This window comes from Thunnus maccoyii, chromosome 6 (genome assembly GCF_910596095.1).
Source record: "Thunnus maccoyii chromosome 6, fThuMac1.1, whole genome shotgun sequence".
Classification (NCBI taxonomy): domain Eukaryota; kingdom Metazoa; phylum Chordata; class Actinopteri; order Scombriformes; family Scombridae; genus Thunnus; species Thunnus maccoyii.
Window position 1 is genome coordinate 18,390,694 of NC_056538.1, and position 19,136 is coordinate 18,409,829.

General features: G+C 39.6%; 2 protein-coding genes across 3 annotated transcripts; both read right to left on the bottom strand.

Moving 5' to 3' along the window:
* Positions 1 to 643: 643 nt before the first annotated feature.
* pde9ac (phosphodiesterase 9ac) lies at positions 644 to 7,998 on the bottom strand. 2 transcript variants are annotated; one of them, XM_042414695.1, is made up of 18 exons: positions 7,930 to 7,998; positions 6,181 to 6,251; positions 5,591 to 5,668; positions 5,190 to 5,233; positions 4,974 to 5,028; positions 4,626 to 4,696; positions 4,385 to 4,462; positions 4,199 to 4,278; positions 4,025 to 4,099; positions 3,712 to 3,798; positions 3,521 to 3,625; positions 3,289 to 3,371; positions 2,858 to 3,014; positions 2,554 to 2,667; positions 2,119 to 2,223; positions 1,841 to 1,969; positions 1,647 to 1,742; positions 644 to 694 (listed from the first exon to the last, which is right to left on the bottom strand). In XM_042414695.1, exons 1-18 carry the CDS (start codon positions 7,996 to 7,998, stop codon positions 644 to 646), a joined length of 1,548 nt encoding a protein of 515 aa, XP_042270629.1. The 2 variants fall into 2 exon arrangements, with proteins under 2 accessions (XP_042270629.1, XP_042270628.1); XM_042414694.1 differs by having other exon boundaries at positions 4,199 to 4,280; positions 4,375 to 4,462.
* A 3,899-nt stretch (positions 7,999 to 11,897) lies between these two features.
* Positions 11,898 to 18,616, bottom strand: hepacama (hepatic and glial cell adhesion molecule a). Its single transcript, XM_042415085.1, has 7 exons — positions 18,520 to 18,616; positions 15,769 to 16,116; positions 15,208 to 15,489; positions 13,760 to 13,850; positions 13,450 to 13,517; positions 13,244 to 13,314; positions 11,898 to 12,589 (listed from the first exon to the last, which is right to left on the bottom strand). The coding sequence occupies exons 1-7, from the start codon at positions 18,614 to 18,616 to the stop codon at positions 12,227 to 12,229; spliced, it is 1,320 nt and encodes a 439-aa protein (XP_042271019.1). The 3' UTR covers positions 11,898 to 12,226.
* Positions 18,617 to 19,136: the final 520 nt, after the last annotated feature.

Here is a 19,136-nt window from a genome sequence, read left to right on the forward strand (position 1 = left end):
GAAAGGTTCAATGTGAAATGGGAAAAGAAAGGAAAAGAGGTTATAATTTCAATTCATGAGCAGAAACTGTTGTCTTGTCACTGTAAAAAAAAAAAAAGTGTTTAAGAGGGTAACTAATGAGTGACAGTTTCATCACTTTCAGTATTGCAGCTGTGACAGTCAAAATTATAATGACAGCTGCAAAATTAATCTTTTGAAGGAAGTCATATTTGAGTCATACTCTGGTGTTAGTTAGTTTTCATAACTTAAGTATTTTTTGTAGGATTTCTTTCTCCTTTTGGTTCTTAGGCTGTAACATTTTCTCTTTCTTTGTAGGCTGTAAAATTTCTAATGCTGAACCAATTTTGCTTGAGCCAACTGAACGGGATTGCTCCGTTGCTTTTTCCTTTTTTGTGAGGGAATCCATATGAACTCCTTGGTGTTAACTTAAAAGGCGAATCCAAAGTGATGAAAGTGCTGCACATTCCTAAAGGTCTGGCTTTTGTCGATAGAGTTCAGTACAGAGAAGAGTTGCTGTGGAGGGGCCAGAGACAGCGACAGAGACAGAGAGCACTCATGACACGAACACTAAACACTAAAGCACAACCAAGGAGTCAGTTGCTTTTACTTACACAGATACCACTGCACTCACTCACTGCAGAGCTTACTTCTTCTTCCCGCCTAATGACATATTTTCAGTTTTTTTCTTCTGTGCCTCATTGAACAAAAGACACACCTTTATGTTAGCAAGTGGTTTGATGGGTGCGTGCATGCATGTGTCCATGTACTGTATGTGTGTGTGTGTATGTGTGTGTGTGTGTGTGTGACCCCTCCCATGTGAAACAAATTGCATAACTGTTCATTCGTAGTGTTTGGTAGCTCCAGGTGATAAGCTTGAGTGAGCTTGGATCTGTTGACTAAATGCCTCCTTTTCATTGCAGAGAACCTGTTACTGCTATTGTTTTAACCCTTTACATTCCGATTAAGCTAAATTTCATTTGTTATGTCCACACAGGCAAAATGGCATGTTTGCGACCATAAAGGAGTGTCACTTTTGGCTTTTGACACATATTTCTCTGCAATGTGTGCAGGTTTAAACCTGTCTTCATTGCAGCCTTGTTCACTGCATCTCCTAGTGTCTCAATAAAAAATAATATTGCAATATTGTGATAATTTCAGATTAAATTTTTTTCTTACATTATTTATGTTGCTTAAAATATTATATTGCAAAATTGGACATTGTGACTCCCCCACTGACAGCTTTACAATATCCAGATCATTTATAGCCATGGGAGCTGGATGGTAAATCAGATTAGTGATTTCCTTGAAGATTTTCTCTTTTTACGTGCATTTGTATGTGTCTGTGGGAGCAACCTGGCCAAAGTTATAGCCACTCTACCTTTGCTAGTCACCAAGGTTGAAAATAAGGTCGTTGTAATAGTGCTACAACTTGCTGTCTCTGTTTTGCACAGTATCATAGAGAATAGATGACTATTGACAGGTGATTTTTTTCGACTCATTTGACATCTTTTGAAAATATGGAGTGTTAGTAAGAATTTAACATAAAAATGTGTGTGTTTGAACAAAGCTTGACTGTACATCATGCTTTTTCCCCGATAGATAGATAGATATAGATATAGATAGATAGATAGATAGGAAGGTTCTACCTCTGTCATGGCATCGTCAATCTGTTTCAGCTCCTCATAGTGGTCACGAGAGTCTCTCAAAGGCTGAACCATGATCTCCTCAATCTGAGGGAAAAGCTGTCATAAAACACCGCAGCCGTTAAAGGACATTAACTTTTTTTTTTTCTTTATCAAAGTGTTCATATAGGCACACATCGTTAGACAGTTGGTCCTACCTTCATGACAGTTTCAAACATCGGGATGAGGACAAACTTGATGAATCCAATCTGAGCAGTGGGTTTGGTGACTTTATCTCTGTCCATGAAGGGGGCCACAGGGAGACCCTCAGACTTCTCCCTGTCACTCTGGGAGCCACAGAAGTGGAAATATTGTCATTTGATGCTGTAAGCTTCACTTATCATTGCTCATGATGTACAGAATCCTTTATTTGAGTTGACTTTTTGGCTGTAGATCATGGATTTAGGGGTAATGTAAATATTTTGGATGAGGTCACCTGCATGAAGTACTCCTCCAGTAGACAGTCCACCCATGGCTCAGCTACCTCAGTTGGCCTCACTTCGTTGGAAATATCACAGCACTTGATCAAAACCATCTTCAGCTGAAAACACAAACACATGCATGTACAACCAACCCCCCACCCCATACACACACACACCACACACACACACACACACACACACACACACACACACACCAAACAGAGAATAAAGAAGCCTATTCATTTCCACATTTTCCACTGTATTTCTGTGACTACTTTCCCAATTACGTTAATACAATCCCTGTGGCTTCTGCTGATTGCAACACTCTCAGAAAGGATAAAGGTCTGCTTGTGCTGAGGGTCAAATCCTACATGCATAGCGCAGTACAGTAAACAGCTGGTGTCAGCTGGAGATGTAACATGATCTTGTAAGGCACAATGTATACGTACACATGTGACATGCTCTTCGTTGGTGAAGTCAAAGTTGTCCACTTTTTGCTTAAAGGAGTCTAGTATCTCTCCGTGTCTGGCCATGTCGGTGGCCAGAATGAGGGTGATAATTGCCTGGAGACATAAAAGCAAAGTCAAGGTTTGAAGGTTTGAATGAAAATTGGTTACATTTTAAGTTAAATAGTCTTTAGATAAATGTGACAAGACAGTAGAATTACAATAAGATAAATAAGATGTTTGTCATGAATCTGAATGAATTCTGTTTTTCCTGCTCACTAAGGAGACTTTTGCATGCACATTTCACCTGTCGAATCTGTTTGAATGCTTCAGGATCCACGTTTGCAAAGATATTGCACTCAGGAAGAGAGAGGATCTGGAAGGCCACGGCACAGTGATGGTTCTCCAGTGGAGAGATGTCGTTGTAGCGCACTGCCAACTCTGTGCGGGCATTGATTTGGTACCTGATAGATGGATGACACGGATGAAATGGATGGATTTAAGATGGATGGATATATTCTCACGAAGTTTCCTTGATAAGAGAGGTCTTCACCTGCCCAAAACTTCAACATGATAATCTAAATCGGCATGTTTTCATACCTGAACTCTCCCCATGCTGAACTAGTTTCACAGTTCATTGACAACAGTGTTGTGTAAAAGATGTCAAAACATACTGGGGTCAACGGGCATCTGTATTCCATCTTTCAACACCCCTACAGACAGAATAGCGAGTCTTACGTGTTGTTGTAGCCAGGGTGGTCCAGGTCGTGACACACTGCAGCTGTCATTAAAATGCCCATATCTGTGAGAGTCAACTTCTCCTGGACAACAGTATAAATCAAAGGTGTTGTTACAAAATGCAAAATATCCAGCGTTACATAATTCTGTAAACATGGTTGTTGAATGGTAGATGATTCACTTGATATCCTTGACATGCATGAACACTCATACCCACAAACATACACCTCACCTGTAGGTTGCAGAGGTGGATCATGCCATACATCATCTGACTAACGCAGAAGCAATGACGGAAGTTGTGGAAAGGGTTGTTTCGGTAGTTCTCCTGAATGGCCAACTAGCGGACAGAAAAAATACTTAATTAACTGTGAAGTGCAGATTAGAAAATATATGTGATGCTTCTACTCTCTTCTGTAACTTTACCAGCCAGCGTTTCAGTGTGATAGGGTTCATGTTGAATTCTTTCACCAGTCCCAAGTCATGGTACATATACTCCAGACAGCTCAGCATCTGCAACCACAAAGGAAGTAAAGCATCTTCAGTTCAAATATGCAAAAAAGGCTGAAAAAAGAGCTAAAATAGGCATAAAAATCATATAGAAATATACACTTGCAACTAAACTGCAACCGTGTAAGAATAGTGCATACAGACTGATCAGTTGAATGTTAATTGGAGTCAACAAAACTTGGCAAATTATTAAAAGTGTTTTGAATTAAACTGAATTGAATTAAAAAACCTCATTGTGTTCCCAATGCCAGACATCAAATGTTGGCTTCTTCAGTGCCTCAACAGTCTCCTGAGACAGTGTGTACTGTGGATGTGAAGCCAAATAAATAAAGTCATCAGAACTTCAAAAAAATCTTCAGGGTTCCAGAAGTTTAAATGGTAAAAAAATAGGAGACAGACATACCTTTGGATAACTGGGGACATCTCGTCTAGGAGTGACCTTCTTCCCATCATCTGAGAAGTTGTATTTGCATGGGCAGTTTACTCTAAAGTCGAAAGGAAAGAAGACATTTTATTTTGAATTGATATTACATGATTTGGTTTCTATCGATGTTGGTGGTAAAAGTATAGTCATTTCACCTGCCACCACCTCGTGAAGTCATCTCATCTCGTAGCTTCTTCAGATCATTTTTACACTTCTCAATTTCCACCACCTTCAGGCCCTCCACTGGAACAAGATGACATGAAATATCACTGTTTGGCTTACTTTAGGAATGTGCCTGCACTTGAATTATTTCATGTTTTATTGATATCCTAGATTGTATTGCATTGAAATAATTTTTTTTCCTATGTGATCCTATTAGATAAATGACATAAAATGTACTTCTTACATTCCACTCTCTTCTCCAGCATGGCTAGCCTGTTGGTGACCTCAGTCTTCAGCTCATTGATGCGAAAGGCTCTGTGAGAGCAAAACAAATGACAAAAGACATGTATTTCATATGGTTCATAGGGTCATAATGACAAAACCAAACTAGAAAAGGACCTTCAAAGTTAATGACAAAAGTGAAAGAATTTCTTGTTGTCTGATTTAACTTGCCTCTATGGGTTGCAGCATGTATTATGACTGGATTAGAGTGTTTGAAAGGCACCGGTGTCAGGTATGAGTGTGAGGTATGTGCGAGGGTGGGGAAGGGCAGGCTTCAGTCATAGCATAACATAAACAACTGAGGTGTTACCTGCTGAACTGCTCAGCCACCTGGGACAACACGTTCTGAAACATATCCTCCTTCTCTGCAGACATAAATACATACCTGATAAATCATTGTGAACAGCAATCACGCTGTCAGGTTTGGTATGTTCAAAGCTAATCATTACTTTCACAGTAGATGTGTTGTTGATGCATGAATGTATGTGTGCTTGTCAGCTAGTTAAAGCTGCTGCAGACACTTTACCTCCAAGCTGACCGGTAGACAGGGGGATGATTTTGTACAGAGAGCTGTAAGGAAACCAGATGTGCAATTATTATTCCTAATTCACCATAGCAGTTTGCTTGTATTACTTTTTTTTGAAAGAATTACAGTTGAATTCTACCAAGTTTATAAATGTCTATAAAGAGTTAACAGAACAATTTCAAGGTTAATTTAGTAGCTGTTCTATAGATATGATCAAAAGCTCCATTTCAGATTGTTTTGTCACTGTTTCCAAGGTCAAGAACGAATTTTCATTCTCATCTTATAAAATGTTTGTCAAAAGAGTCTCTGAAATGAGGCACAGATTTGGAAAAAGATGACATGATAGACATGTAATTATGTAATTAGGATATTAATACAATATCATAATGATGCTAGGTTACTTTGGAGAGTTGGTGGGCATGGTGGGATCTATGGAGACCAAGGCACCTTCTGGATCCACCATCATGATGGCAGTGTTCCTGTGATAAGAAGATGAGAAGAAGAAACACTGAGTTGAATACAGTCCTCTTAACTTTTTCACATCAAAAAAAAACAAAAAAAAAAAAACAACCCAAACATTTATTATAGTAATAACACCTTAACTGGGCTAACTTTTGGCATAGATACAATTTTATAGTTATACACAAAAATGCATGTGTATTGTGCCTGGGATCTCTGTAGAGACAGAGTGAAGGAAAAGGAGGGAAGAAAAAGGCATGTCTAATGTAGTGTGTCTGACTCATTAGTACATTCAAGTCTTACTTTACTATATGGAGCTACTCAACAAGCTTTTTCTGTCTTTACTTATCATGAGTTATCATGCCTGAAAATAATCTTGCTTTGTTTTATGGCAATCATGCCCAGAGACATGTAATAGGGAGCAATGGGACCTCACTGTCCACGTGAATGAAATAAATGAGCAAAAAAACAAACAAGTGAGCAAACAATGATGAATTTCTAAAAATTGAAGCTAAAAGCAGGTGAAATAAACCTGGGAATGTTGGACGAGGAACATAGAAGCTCCTTGATGTCGCAGGGACTGCAGTGCCGACTGAACACCACCTGTGAGGGACACACAGTTCTTTTATTGGTTCAAATTCAAATACAAGCAAGTTGGTTCTCCTTTTTGTATTAATGTAGACACAAATGATTGAGGGCTGTAGCAGTGGTATTTAATAAAATAACATTCACACATCTAGGAGAAAACTTGTTCTGTGCAGCCCTCAAATCGAACACAGCAGATTCAGTGTATAAGGCTTTCAAAGGGACACCTGGACACAGCTGCTGTGGTTTTGATATAAAGCCTCAGTGCTCTGACAGGGGAGGAAGGTTATCAAATTTCATATCTTTAAGCGACAAAGTCACATGGGAATGTAAAGTAAAGGTTGGTTTGCTGAATATATAGTTGAATGAGGTCAAGTCAGCAGAGAGAACAATGTGACAGAAGTGGACAGCTGGAGTGTGAGAGAAGATAGCGACATTATCCACGGCTGTCATACAAAAACACTCTAGATTACAAGACTCACTACAACATATGTACACAGATAAAAAAGGGTGTGTGCATATACCCTATGCAAAAACTGCAGCCTTACATCTTGAAGCCAGCAGGTGTAGCAGACAAACATTCAGCCTCAGGCTGTGGGCTTGGGGCTCTTGAACAGACATGTGTCATCGCCAGCTCTCTACTTGAAGCACTCTACATCACCAGATCAGCAAGTGTTTCATTTATCTGTACCTCAGTATGTTTGGAACGCTGAAACATGAAACTCGAGCAAGAAACCATTTGTCATGACTGTTTAAATGTTCACTTGGCCGTTGCTATGTTGTCGGATTAAAGAGCTGAAATAAGCCAGTGCTAGACTTTATTTAGTACTTTTTCTGTTTAACTTAAATGCTGCCTCTGAAAAGTTAAAGACAGGAAGAGATCTAAATCCATATTTTGAAATACATTATATACCCCAGAGCTTTAAGGGATCAGATATTAATGCCGGAGTGTAAGCTGTTGACAACAGGTGTTTGGTTCTGTCAGAAATAAGGCAAACTGCTCTGCATCACAGTCTAATTTTAGCTCCTCCTCAGGTGAGGCTGGTCCACTGGGAATACCAACAACTGTGAGTCATGAAGGTAAATTAAACATTGAATTATTTAATTGCCATTGCTTAAGTTATTAAAGGATGCTTTTAGAATTCTTACTAATATGAAATTCTGAATTTCTGAATTTTCCGAATTCTGAATTTTCTGCCTCAAAATGGAAAAAAATAAATTTGAACTAACTGAATGAGCTGCAACTGTGATGTTTGTTTTATTTACATATTTGCATTTTTTTACATTAATGTCAATCGTTTTACAGTTACGGTTTGATACATAATTCATATGCAAATGCAGTTCTGATTAAAAGAAAGAAATAACCTATTTTCATCAGATGTGTCTCTTATATCTACACTGTATTGTATATCACATTTTATAACACATTTTACAGGCAATTTTTACATCTTTGTAAACACATAATTGAAATCTGTATATGACTGCATATCTGTAACAGATTTTACTGCCAGAAAATTAGATTCTGTGACCATTTTTTGTCAAAACCAGTTGATCTGACACAGCAGAGAAGACATTAGTGAAATGTGTAATGTCACATTACATTTCTAATAGAAATGGGGGATGAACTGTATTTTGGCAAATGAAATAATAAAAAAAGACAGAATAATTCAAACTTTTCCACTAGAATCGGACCCACCTTTTGCACCTTCCCATCCACATCCAGATAAATGGTTTTGGGGGCATAGGAGGAGGAGCTGGAGCCCATGTTGACCTCCCTCTCCTCTCTTACACACCCGGAGTGATTCTGGCTTGGAGCCCTGATTGACAAACTTTAAAAGCCGACAACCTGGGTGTTTTTCTGAGGATCCACAAGGTAAGCAAATGAGTGGAGGACATCATTTTTTCTCAATGCATTACACTAATTCCTAATAAAAAACTAAAAAAATAATGACATGAGAAAAGAATGAAACATCAGCAACAGGTGAGCGTCCTTAGATCTCTGTCAACATATTTGAAATTACATAATTTGTTATGTTTTTGCCATTGCCAATCTCCAGAGGCCGGAAACAACTAAATCAAAGAGGAATACATATGCAAAATGTTACCAAGGAGCATGTTAGATTCATGTGTAAAACATGATGGAAAAAATGTCTATTTGCCCACAACATTTTCCACAATTCACAGCCAATTTCCACGATATTTAGTTTCAAAAAAACTGAAAAAATGTGCAAAGAATAAGGTTAAAAACTCACAGTCAAATTAAATCACAAAAAGCAGCAGCACATCTGCTAAACTCACAGTATCAGCGATGCAGCTTCCCCTGTGGAGACTGGCGGTAATGTCCCAGGTGCTGAGGATGCAGCTGACTCACATGCAGACACACAAGGACCCAAATGCAAAAAAAGTGAAATCTACGGTTACAGCGAGAGAGGCTGTGAGCGATGGAGAAGGTGAGGAAGGGTATGTGTGAGGGAGCCAGAGGGGTATCGAGTACTATGAATATAACTGGCTCTCTTACTGGTTGCCAGGGGACTGTTACTATGGTGAAAAATAAGTCAACCCTAATGTCTTAAGTGGCACAGGGCTTTTACCTGCGGACAAACCTCTTATATACATAGTCTGATTCACTGTATCTGTATCTGAAAAAAACACACAAGCATTATGTGTCTACGGGGCTTTATCAAATAAATTGTTTACTACACTCTTATCTGATTGGTGCTGGAGAAGGAGAATTATATTATACCTGTGTTCTGTTGAAATCAGCTACTATTATTGGCCCAAAAGGCATGCAGGACAGGAGCAAAACACTGATTAGAGCACTCAAAGATGGAAAATTATATCTTATCGGGGGGACTCCACTTCTAACCGAGGGGCCCCCTAATTTCAAGTGTGGCCTTGTTCTTTTTGTTATAGCTACTATGTGTGTGTGTGTGGTGGTGTGTTATGTTCATCTGAGAAGCATTTGTGTTTTTAATTTCTGTGTGTGTTTGTCTTATTATCCCCAGTTCACTCATCCACTCATTGTTGAGAACATGTCTAACAGATGGTTTGGTCAGATGAGTTCAGCAGAGCACTTGAAGAGATTTCAGAGTGTGTTTTATTTTTAGCAGCAATTCATAATTGATCATGTCGGGAATAAAATAAATATATGTCAAAGCACATGGTCTAATAACATTTCATTTGCTGATTTCAGGAAATGTTAGAGACTTACTGATGTTCTGAATCACCTGGATGATTTAATTTCATATCAATTTAATTCATATTAAATCACAAACTTGTCTCATAGGGCTGTACAATCTGTATAACATATGACAACTGTCATCTTTAGACCCTTGGTTTGGATGAGGAAGAACTTCACACACACACACACACACATACACACACACACACACACACATACAAAAGCCATTTGAAGCGAATAAAGGGAGAAACCTCAAATAGAGCAACAGAGGAGGAATCTCTCCTGCAGGATGGACAGACATGCTGTAAAGAGCAGACAAGTGGAGAAACAGAATGACGATAAAAAGTCAATTAAGTACATAGTATAAAATATTAAGTAAATACAGTGTCATAAGTTAAAGCATTTCAGGAAAAAATGGTTTTGAGTAAAGACTGTGGATCAGAGAAAATGTCAAGCAACTACCAGCTGCAGTCAAAAGCTGGTATCGATCATAAAATCTTCTCTATTTTTCTTTTGTCCATTGACCTGTTACACTAAAACCGTGCTTTACAAGGGCATTAATTATCTGCTATGAAAGCGGTCCTGGCCTACACACACACACACCCACAAACACACACACACATACACACACACACTCACACAAGAGGCTAGATAAGAGCTTTCCAACAATAAAGTCACCCTCCTCTACTGGGAATTTCACATCAGCAGACTGGTGTGAACAAGGACATTAGTGAGAAGGCTCGACTAGGCAGTAGGAGGAGGTAATTAATTAGAGATGGAGAGTGTCATACGTCTCTATTCAACTCATAGGATACCTCACTCCCCTTACGAATACACACACATACACACATACTGTTTACACACAGATGTGATCCTGCTCCCTAGAGTCTAATTACACCCTGGGCTTCCAAGCTCCTCTGCCACGCTGGATGTGGAGCATGATGGGACGGACTTGGTGACTAATATACAAAATGTGAGATAAAAATATGATAAAATTTTCAATTTCAATTTCCAAAACAATCAATAAGAATGGGCCTCTTTCATTATCTGAGGACATTTCATTTCCACTTACTGTGAGCTACAAGTGATTATGCACATGTTTGTGTGCTTGCCTGCCTGTGCTTTTGTGTGTGTGTGTGTGTGTGTGTGTATGTGTATTCATGAGGCTGTGTGCCAAGGTGTTTCAAACAGAACAAAGACTGCAAAGCCCAGATCAAAACAGGCGGATCTGATTGCTTATGAAACCGCAAGACTCGTCACACCTTCAGCAACGGAAGATACATTTCAGGATAAAAGCAATAAATGAAATCATGCAGATTTTCATGACAAAAGATGTCCAGCTGGACATCTGAGGGGAACACATTATCCTGATAATAGTGACAGACCAGGCCACATTGTGTGTTTGTGTGTTTGTGCACACTTCCTCCCTTGCAAGCTTATAACTGAATATAGTTCAGAACATCCTTTAATCTTTAATCTTTTTGGTCTTTTTATGCCATGCTCACTGACAATGTGTTTTTTTTAGCAGTGGACAGAATAACATGCTGATGATAAAATAAACCACGTATTAAGTGATTATTACCCCCATACGTGGATACAGTTGCCATCTACTGTAAACTCATCTGGGCATATTAAGGAGTGGTTTATCCACAATCAAGAATGCTTCTATTCATAGCAAACTGATTGGAGGCTACATGATTGCGTGGCCCACTTTAAGTTAAGACTTACTGTAAATATTAAGTCTGTGACTGCGCATTATTGATTTAAAGCCTCCTCTTGAAGTTGATTAGCCCACATTAGGTAACTGTGCAATCAAACAAAGCTTTATCCTCATTGACCTTTTCATATCAAGTAAATGAATATTAAGAATCATCTGTCATCATGCTTCGTTTAGATAAAGCAAAGGGACCAAACGGTAATAAGACATCCACACAAGTATACAACCCAACATGGCACAACAAAATGTCATATGTCAACTGCTACACATGATTGATTTAAAAAGGTTCATTGAAAGTTTAGGAAAAGTGGTGAAGGTAAAATATATTTACAAGTAAAATCTACCCTTTGGAACTGTTTCATCACCAGTGTACACTGAAATACAGAATCTAAGAAAATGTGTGGGTGACACCTAATGGACTAGAAAGGAATTACACTTGTACTCAGCAATACTCATTCAGCTCATTATGGCTTTGTTGTTTGGTGTGTGTAACATGATAATAATATTATAACACTGTAGTAACACACAGAATGATAGGTAAAAATAAAAAAATGCATGAAATTAATATGCAGGGTTGTGGTGGAGAATATTACAACACTGATGACACACACCATACCAGCTATTTGAATTTTTATTACCTTCGGTTATATAATGATCCAACATAGAAAGTACAGTTTGAGGTTTAATTGTTGAAAGGGAAAACAAGGCAAAACCCCTTACCAACCCAACCCCTTAAAACTATTAACTTACATATGTACAGGCACTTATCAAAAGTTCCCAGTAAAATTCACAATACATCAATATATACCAGAGCTGGAAATTGTTCACTGTCTCAGCATCATATACATAATATACTACATGCTGGTGGACAGGAAGTACTTTTTCATATTACAGGATATCATCGAAAGACTACAGAAAATACTGTGCATGGAGAGATAGATAATAGATAATGGAGTTAGCAGAAAGTGGGCTCATCTCTTATCCTAGTGCATCAAATCCATTATCCTCATGGCAGGATACAACAAACTATACATGTACTTTACATATCACAGAATGAAAGCATATTTCCCAGGAATGCTGAGAAATGTGCGGTCGTCACTGCTGGGGTGGACAGTGAGTCTGATCACTGGGGTCTACACACTCTGCCTCTACAGGCAGGTGGCTGGTTGGGATGCCCACTGGTGGACGAACTTTTCTGATCGGGCTGAAACTGCGTGGAGATGAACCGGGGGAGTGAGCGGGGGAGCGTAGAGGGCGTAGGGGAGGACCTGGAAGGGGTTGTGGGAGAGGTTGTGCCAGTGGAGAGGGGCTGCGGGGGTACCTGCGTGGGGCAGTCCAGATGGGCCGCTCAGTTCTGTTGGAGGAGGGGGGAAGGACTGGGGCATAGGTAGCAGGGATACTCATTTCTGATTGGCTGAAGGTATTACTAGAACATTCTTCCAAACGCTCGAGGGTCTCCTGAAACAAGATGATGTGACACATGTTAGAATCATCATTTGCTATAGTGTTTTATTTAAGATTCTCATTTTGATGAAGCCATGATTTTTATAAACTTTAGCTTTAACCTTTACACACTGTCCATGTCAAATATGACCCATTTTTACATTTAATAAAAAGATCCTAAACACTATTCTTTTAGCTTGAAATGTTATGACTTTTCCTACAGAGACCAAGAATATAAAAAATGAAAATATTAAAACTTTTTTTATTTTACACATTCACATTTTTGAGGTTGTTTCTGGGTAAAAAAAAAATCACCATTCAAAAATGTTGATGCATCCTTCACATTCAATAACATTAATTGAAATCATGATGGCTGCTATGTTCTCCTGTTTCAGGTAACATAGGACAATAACATAGTGTGATTGCGAATGTTTTTTTTTCTATTCACAAATATCCTTAAACCTAAAGAATACAATCTCTTTGTTCTCTGAAAGCTCAATCAAGGATTTATCACCCATTTATCAATGATTAATGACTGATATTGTGTTTATGAATGAAAAATACATTTGTGGTTCAGAAGTTTGGTATAGAGACTAATTATGAGCAATACTGTGAAGGGTCAGCATATGAACAGTATGTAAGGGTTAAATGGCTTGGAGCATCACTTACATCTTCGTTGAGAACATACAGAGGCATGGGACTCCTTCGACCAAGTGTGGTTGGTTTGGGTACAACATCAACTACAAAAAAAAAAAAAGAAAAAAGAAAAACATGAAACATATGAAATATATATTCATATAATAAAAAATATAATGTGTGACATGTGTATACAAAGGTGTTGTAAAGCTATATGAAAAGGAAACACTGTTGCTCACCATCATGGCCATTTTCACTCTGCTCTACATAGATGGGAGCTCTCTGGGGGACAGGTCTATGTTTCTTTCTTTAGAAGGAAAAAACAGATTAAATCAAAATCTTAAAATGTTATATAATCTACAAGTCACTGTGTTGATCACTTGTCCAATAAGGATAAATGTTAAGAATAGCAGAATATGGTGACACTGTTGAGCTACTTAAGATTCTAGCCACATCCTCAAGTGCAATATCAAAGCCAATGAGAGCGAGAGAGAGAGAGAGAGAGAGAGGAGAGGGAAAAGAGGAAAGAGAAGAAAGAGTGGCTCTCACTTGGAAGGTTTCCAACAGGCACACACTGTCACCAGGGTGATTAGGAGGAATATGCCCCCGGTGGACAGGATGATGTATAGCGAGCTCCTTCCTAAACCAGAGGGATACACAGGGAAGGCAAGAAAGAGTGAGAGTGACAGAAAGAAAGAAAGAAAAAAAGACAGAAAGAAAGAAAGAAAGAAAGAAAGAAAGAAAGAAAGAAAGAAAGAAAGAAAGAAGACATTGAGAGAAAGAAAGAAGAAACCGAGAGGTCTGTGTTAACACGTCACTCATGTCTAGCACATTTCCCACCGCTTTTAAGCAGACTCAGCCCTCGGGTAACCCCACAGCTCAAAAAGCCGACACTTGATCCATCGAAAGTAGGAAACTACAGACCAGTTTCTCTTCTCTCATTCTATCCAAAACACTTGAACATACTGTACTTAACCAAGTGTCTAATTTTCTTTCGCAAAACAACCTACTCGATCCTAACCAGTCTGGCTTCAAGAGTGGTTACTCTACTGAGACTGCTCTGTTGGCAGTTCTGGACTCCCTGAAGTCAGCAAGAGCAGCGGATCATCATTTCTCATCCTGCTTGACCTGCCTGCTGCCTTCGACACAGTGAACCACCAGATCCTCATGTCCACTCTCTCCAGCCTCGGCATCACCATCATCAACCTTTTCTTGTTTTTCACAGTGGAAAAGTAAAAGTTTGAAAACATGAAGTTCTGTTTTCAAGGCAAGAAATTAGTTATTTTGGAACATCCTACTTTTCTTTTAAACCTATAATGAGATGTGGCCAGGATATGCAGTATCCAAAAGCAACATTAAATCTTTTTTCTACACTGCTTGGGAAGTCTTATTCATGCCAGCACATTGGCATGAATAAGGTGCAGTGAAGTAGCACACTAGTGTAGTCACTTTGAGACTTTGTGCTGTGCTGCTATGCATGCAGAGGGAACAGAGAGCAGTCTGAGGGCCTGTAGCTGTCCCTTCAGGCAGCACATCACAGTACAGCAATAATGAAGTCAGGATTACTGAGGTCCACTGAGGCAAAGCGTCCTCCCCACCTGCTTTCTTTTTCTACTCCCTCCTCATAAATAACTGTCCATTCATTGGATCAGACTGTCTCTCCCTCTCTCTCCCTCTGCTTGACGTGTGGCTCTATAATGGCGCCCAGTAACAACTGCTCTCAGCCAACTCTGCTGCACTCACAGTCTGGATTTGCACTTGTTGTAAACAACATTGTTAGAGAGGCAGACATGCTTGTGTATGGGTCACTGTGAGATGATAATTGCTTCTGCTTACTACTGAAAATAGATTGCTGTTTTCGTCATCAGTTTTTCTGGTATAGGGGAAGAAATTGTAATTCTCAAAAACCATCTGATGTTACTATACCATTATCTCTTCAGCTCAAATGTAAACTTATATCACAACTTAAGATCCTACCGGTGTAACATGCCACCTACTGTAGACAGTGAGCTTGACAGCCATGCTCTTCATGCTGCTGATGGGGTTGTCCACTGTGCAGGCGTAAATGTCATCGTCTGACATCAGAACGCGCGAGATGGTCAGCACCTTTTGGTCGTGTGAAAGCTGCAGGCGTGAGTCATTGGATAGCACCTTGCCTCCCTTCAGCCAACTGTAGATGGGCTTTGTGCCATTATCGTGGGAACAGTGCAGGTGGAAGTGCTCGCTGTACTCCAGGACAGATGAAGCCATCATCTGGATGTAAGGTCTGGACACAGGAACTGAGGATAACAGGACAAAGACATGGGGGGGCTTGAGATTGAAATTCAAATATATTAGAGACTGACCTTTAGTTATATAAGAACAACTGACATTCATTTGAATGTGGTTATAAGATTTCTTAAAAAAAATACCACCAACACTGTGAATCACTCTGTATCGTGTTCTTGGGCAAGATTATGTATTTTCAACTTGTATTGATTTTCTGTTAGCTTATAACTCCTCTTCAGTGTCCTGCGCTGATTGCTCAGATATTTTGAAAAATGAGTAATTCTGCATACCATCCACAGTGAGCTCAATATAGTGCTCTCCAGTGAAGGTGTCATCCGTGATGGAGATCTCCACTTCGTACGCCCCTTCGTCTGACAGCTGCAGGTTGTGAAGCAGCAGTGAGCCATTCTCGAACACCAGGATCCGGTTGCGATATTCTGGCCTCAGGTTCCCTATGATGTCGATTCCTATGGACTGCACAACAGTGATAGGTTTCTCTTTGTCCCGCTTCAGCTGCCACTTAATTACAGGCTTGTCGGAGCTGCTGCTGGAGTAGCTGACTGACAACAGGGCCTCTTTCCCCACCGTGCCCCTCACCAACTGGGTTTGGCTGGTCACATTGACCCCTGACACCTCACCTGGAAAGATGGCAAAGAGGCAGTAAGCTAAGGAGAAGATAGAGAGGAGTACAGGAATAGTAGAGGGTTGCAGAGTAAACAAAGGGCAGCTCCTTTGCAGCCTTTGATGCTCCAGTGAGCAGAGATCAGAGGAATAAACTGTTCATACATTATGAAACAATAGAGGAGAAAAACACACTAATTACTGTTACACTAATTACTACTCTTGCTGCCAGTACAAACATAAATGAAAAATATGAGTATAGCAAATGGGCATGGGTACAGGGGCCCTGCACACCAGATGTAAAAAGTACGTACATTCACTTAAGTACGGTGTAAATACAATTAATTAAGTGTAAGTACAATTTTGAGATACTTTCATTTTACTCTAATATTCTCATTTGTGAGACTTTATCTTTTTCACCACTGCATGGAAATGGATTGAAAGGATGGAAATATCACATAGCCTTTTACTCTACTTCATTTACTTGTATGCTGTTGTACATTTTTAGAGTTAAGTTTCACAAATGTGTGATGTGACCACATAAAACATTAAAATAGTTCTTGCATGTTAATGTATCAATAATGTAATAATCTCTACTTCACTTTACTTGCAACCCTTAAATTGTAAGCATGTTTTAATTTTAATCAGTAATTTATTCTATTGGCACTTAACTTGCTAAAACATTTAAAGCAGCAAAGTCACTTCTAATTGACCTTTTTCACAGCCGCCATTTTGACCATACTCCAGTAGGAAAAGCAAAGGTGTCACTAATAACATTAATGATGACTCTGTTCTATTAAAAAACTGAAACTGAGGGAGCTAACAGAACTCAGCCATCACTAATTCTTATTAATTTTATATCCATTCTATTATTTATGCCTATACTTATCCTGCTATAACATGTCAAAATGCTGCATTTCTCAGGACTTTCAATACTTTTTTTTGCTTCATTATTTAGGCCTTTGTCTAAGATGTTTGTTTTTTCTTTGACGCAGACTTACTAAACAGAAATGTTATGCATTTTTGCCTTAATACAGCAATTAGCCAGCTCACTGTATGCTACGCACCCGCGTTATGTTCACTTGGGCCCATGATGTCTAGTCACATCTTGATCACTAATCTACTTCTCAGAAACTCCCCCCAGGAATTCCTCATGACCCCTCGTAGTGAACAACTAATACACTAATTTTGATTTGTGCTCCTCAATTATCCTCCACCTCCCACAGGGATGTGGGGATAAGGTATTACAGTCTGAGCCACATTTCATCCTTTATAGAGGAGCCCTGTCTTGGAAACCAAACACAGCAAAGCTATTATGTTCACAGTAGAGGTTCCTATAACTCAGTGCCGCTGGACACATGGAGGCCTAAACATTGGCTGCAGGCCTGTGAGGGGCATCCTACTGTTGGGCCTCAATGATGGAAAGAACAACCTAGATGAGAGAGAGAGAGAGGGAAAGAGAGAGAGAGGCAGGGGGAGAGACTGCACTGTTCACTATTCTTTGCAGTGAGGCAGTTAGCAGGGCATCGCCTCATTGCCGTGGTAACCATTTGGTCCGCCTGACAGGGGTTGCCAAGGCGATAAGACAAAGGGCATGATTGTTGGAACTAGTTTCCTCCCTTGAAAAGAGTGAGAGAGGGTGAGAAAGAGAGCGAAAGAGAGAGAAAAACTCTTTGTCATTGGTGAAGTTGGAGATAGACACAGAATCCAGTGATTCTACCAAAACTGGCCTGGTCGGGTAAACTGGGCCCTTGGTACGGATCACAGAATTAAATCATACATTTTTAAACCAAAATCACCAAGTTGTTAATGTTTGACATCACTTTTTCTCACCCATGAACTCACCCAGAGCTTCCCAAGTACAAAAAGCAGGCCCTGCCCTTTTCAACAGCTCTTCACAAAACTTGATATCATCACACTTAACCTGCATGTCCTCTTTCTTACATACCTACAATAGCCACTCCAGGCTCCTCTTGAGCTTGTGATGGGGGCCCAGTTTAGAGCATCACACATGAACTAATCCATTGTGCAACCAGCTAGTGGTACACAAGGACAAGAAAAGAAAAATCTGCGACTAACCTGGATTAACTTTACTAGACAAACAGTAAGGATGTGAATTTTGATCTGGCTTTTAAGTGACACAGAGTATTTTTTAAAACTGATGAAAACAAAGAAAGTGACTCAAGATTGTAAAAGAAAACCAAAAATGTTAAAAATAGGTTAATTGAAATGAGAGTAACTGAACAGGCCCAGTCTGGCTTTGTCTTTACTTGTTACCAACCAATCAGAATCTCACAATTCAAGGAAAAATCAATGTTTTCTGTCAGTCATCTGAAACATGGCACAGTCTCGGTGAGATCCTTTATCCTCTGATTTCTTTGTAGGCAAAAAAAAAAAAAAAAAAAAATGTTTGGACTTACCTGTGAAGAGAAGGAGGAGGAGGCCAAAGAGCGTCAGTAGTGGAGGAATGTCAGTAAAACTGTTGCCTGTAGAGGAGGTCTTCCTCTCCACCTTCATCTTGTGTCTAGGGCAGAGTCTTTCTCCCACTTAGTGAGCATGGTTTATCCACCCTGGGCACGTCTCTACGAATCAACACTCTCGCCACTGCCTGACTGCCTGCAACACTGGCCTCTGCCTGGTCACACTGAGCCCCACTCTCCTCACAGCACCCCAGTCAGAGCCAACAACAGCCAACTGTGTGTGTGTGTTTGTGTGTGTGTGTGTCCATGTGAGACAGAGACATAGTGTAGATGAGCTCCTCTCTTCCATGCCACATTGCCCTTTCAAAAAAGCAGCTCAAAGAAAAATAGTGTTTGCTTTTTTGGGCAATTATTTATCTTAAAGTGTCTGTTTCTTTCTTAAAGCTTCCTGTAAAATAAATGCTTTCTTTTTTACACTCTAAGCATACTCTTGCTATAAGTAATAAGGAGTTGCAATCATGAGTTGAGCTACTTTGCAGAAATTCCTGCTGGGAAGAGCTAATATACTTCAACCAAAACAGTGGCTCTAAGAGGAGCCCACTTAAAACCCTCAAATG

Excerpts from the sequence above, each read along its gene's own strand:
- pde9ac (XM_042414694.1), bottom strand. The coding sequence starts at position 7,998 with ATGGGCTCCAGCTCCTCCTCCTATGCCCCCAAAACCATTTATCTGGAT. Across the intron at positions 6,252-7,929 it reads TGGATGGGAAGGTGCAAAAG|GTGGTGTTCAGTCGGCACTG; the intron begins GTGGGTCCGATT and ends TGTCCCTCACAG. Across the intron at positions 3,626-3,711 it reads TCACACTGAAACGCTGGCTG|TTGGCCATTCAGGAGAACTA; the intron begins GTAAAGTTACAG and ends TCTGTCCGCTAG.
- hepacama (XM_042415085.1), bottom strand. The coding sequence starts at position 18,616 with ATGAAGGTGGAGAGGAAGACCTCCTCTACAGGCAACAGTTTTACTGAC. Across the intron at positions 13,851-15,207 it reads TGTCAAGCTCACTGTCTACA|GAAGGAGCTCGCTATACATC; the intron begins GTAGGTGGCATG and ends CCTCTGGTTTAG. Across the intron at positions 13,315-13,449 it reads GAGTGAAAATGGCCATGATG|TTGATGTTGTACCCAAACCA; the intron begins GTGAGCAACAGT and ends TTTTTTTTGTAG.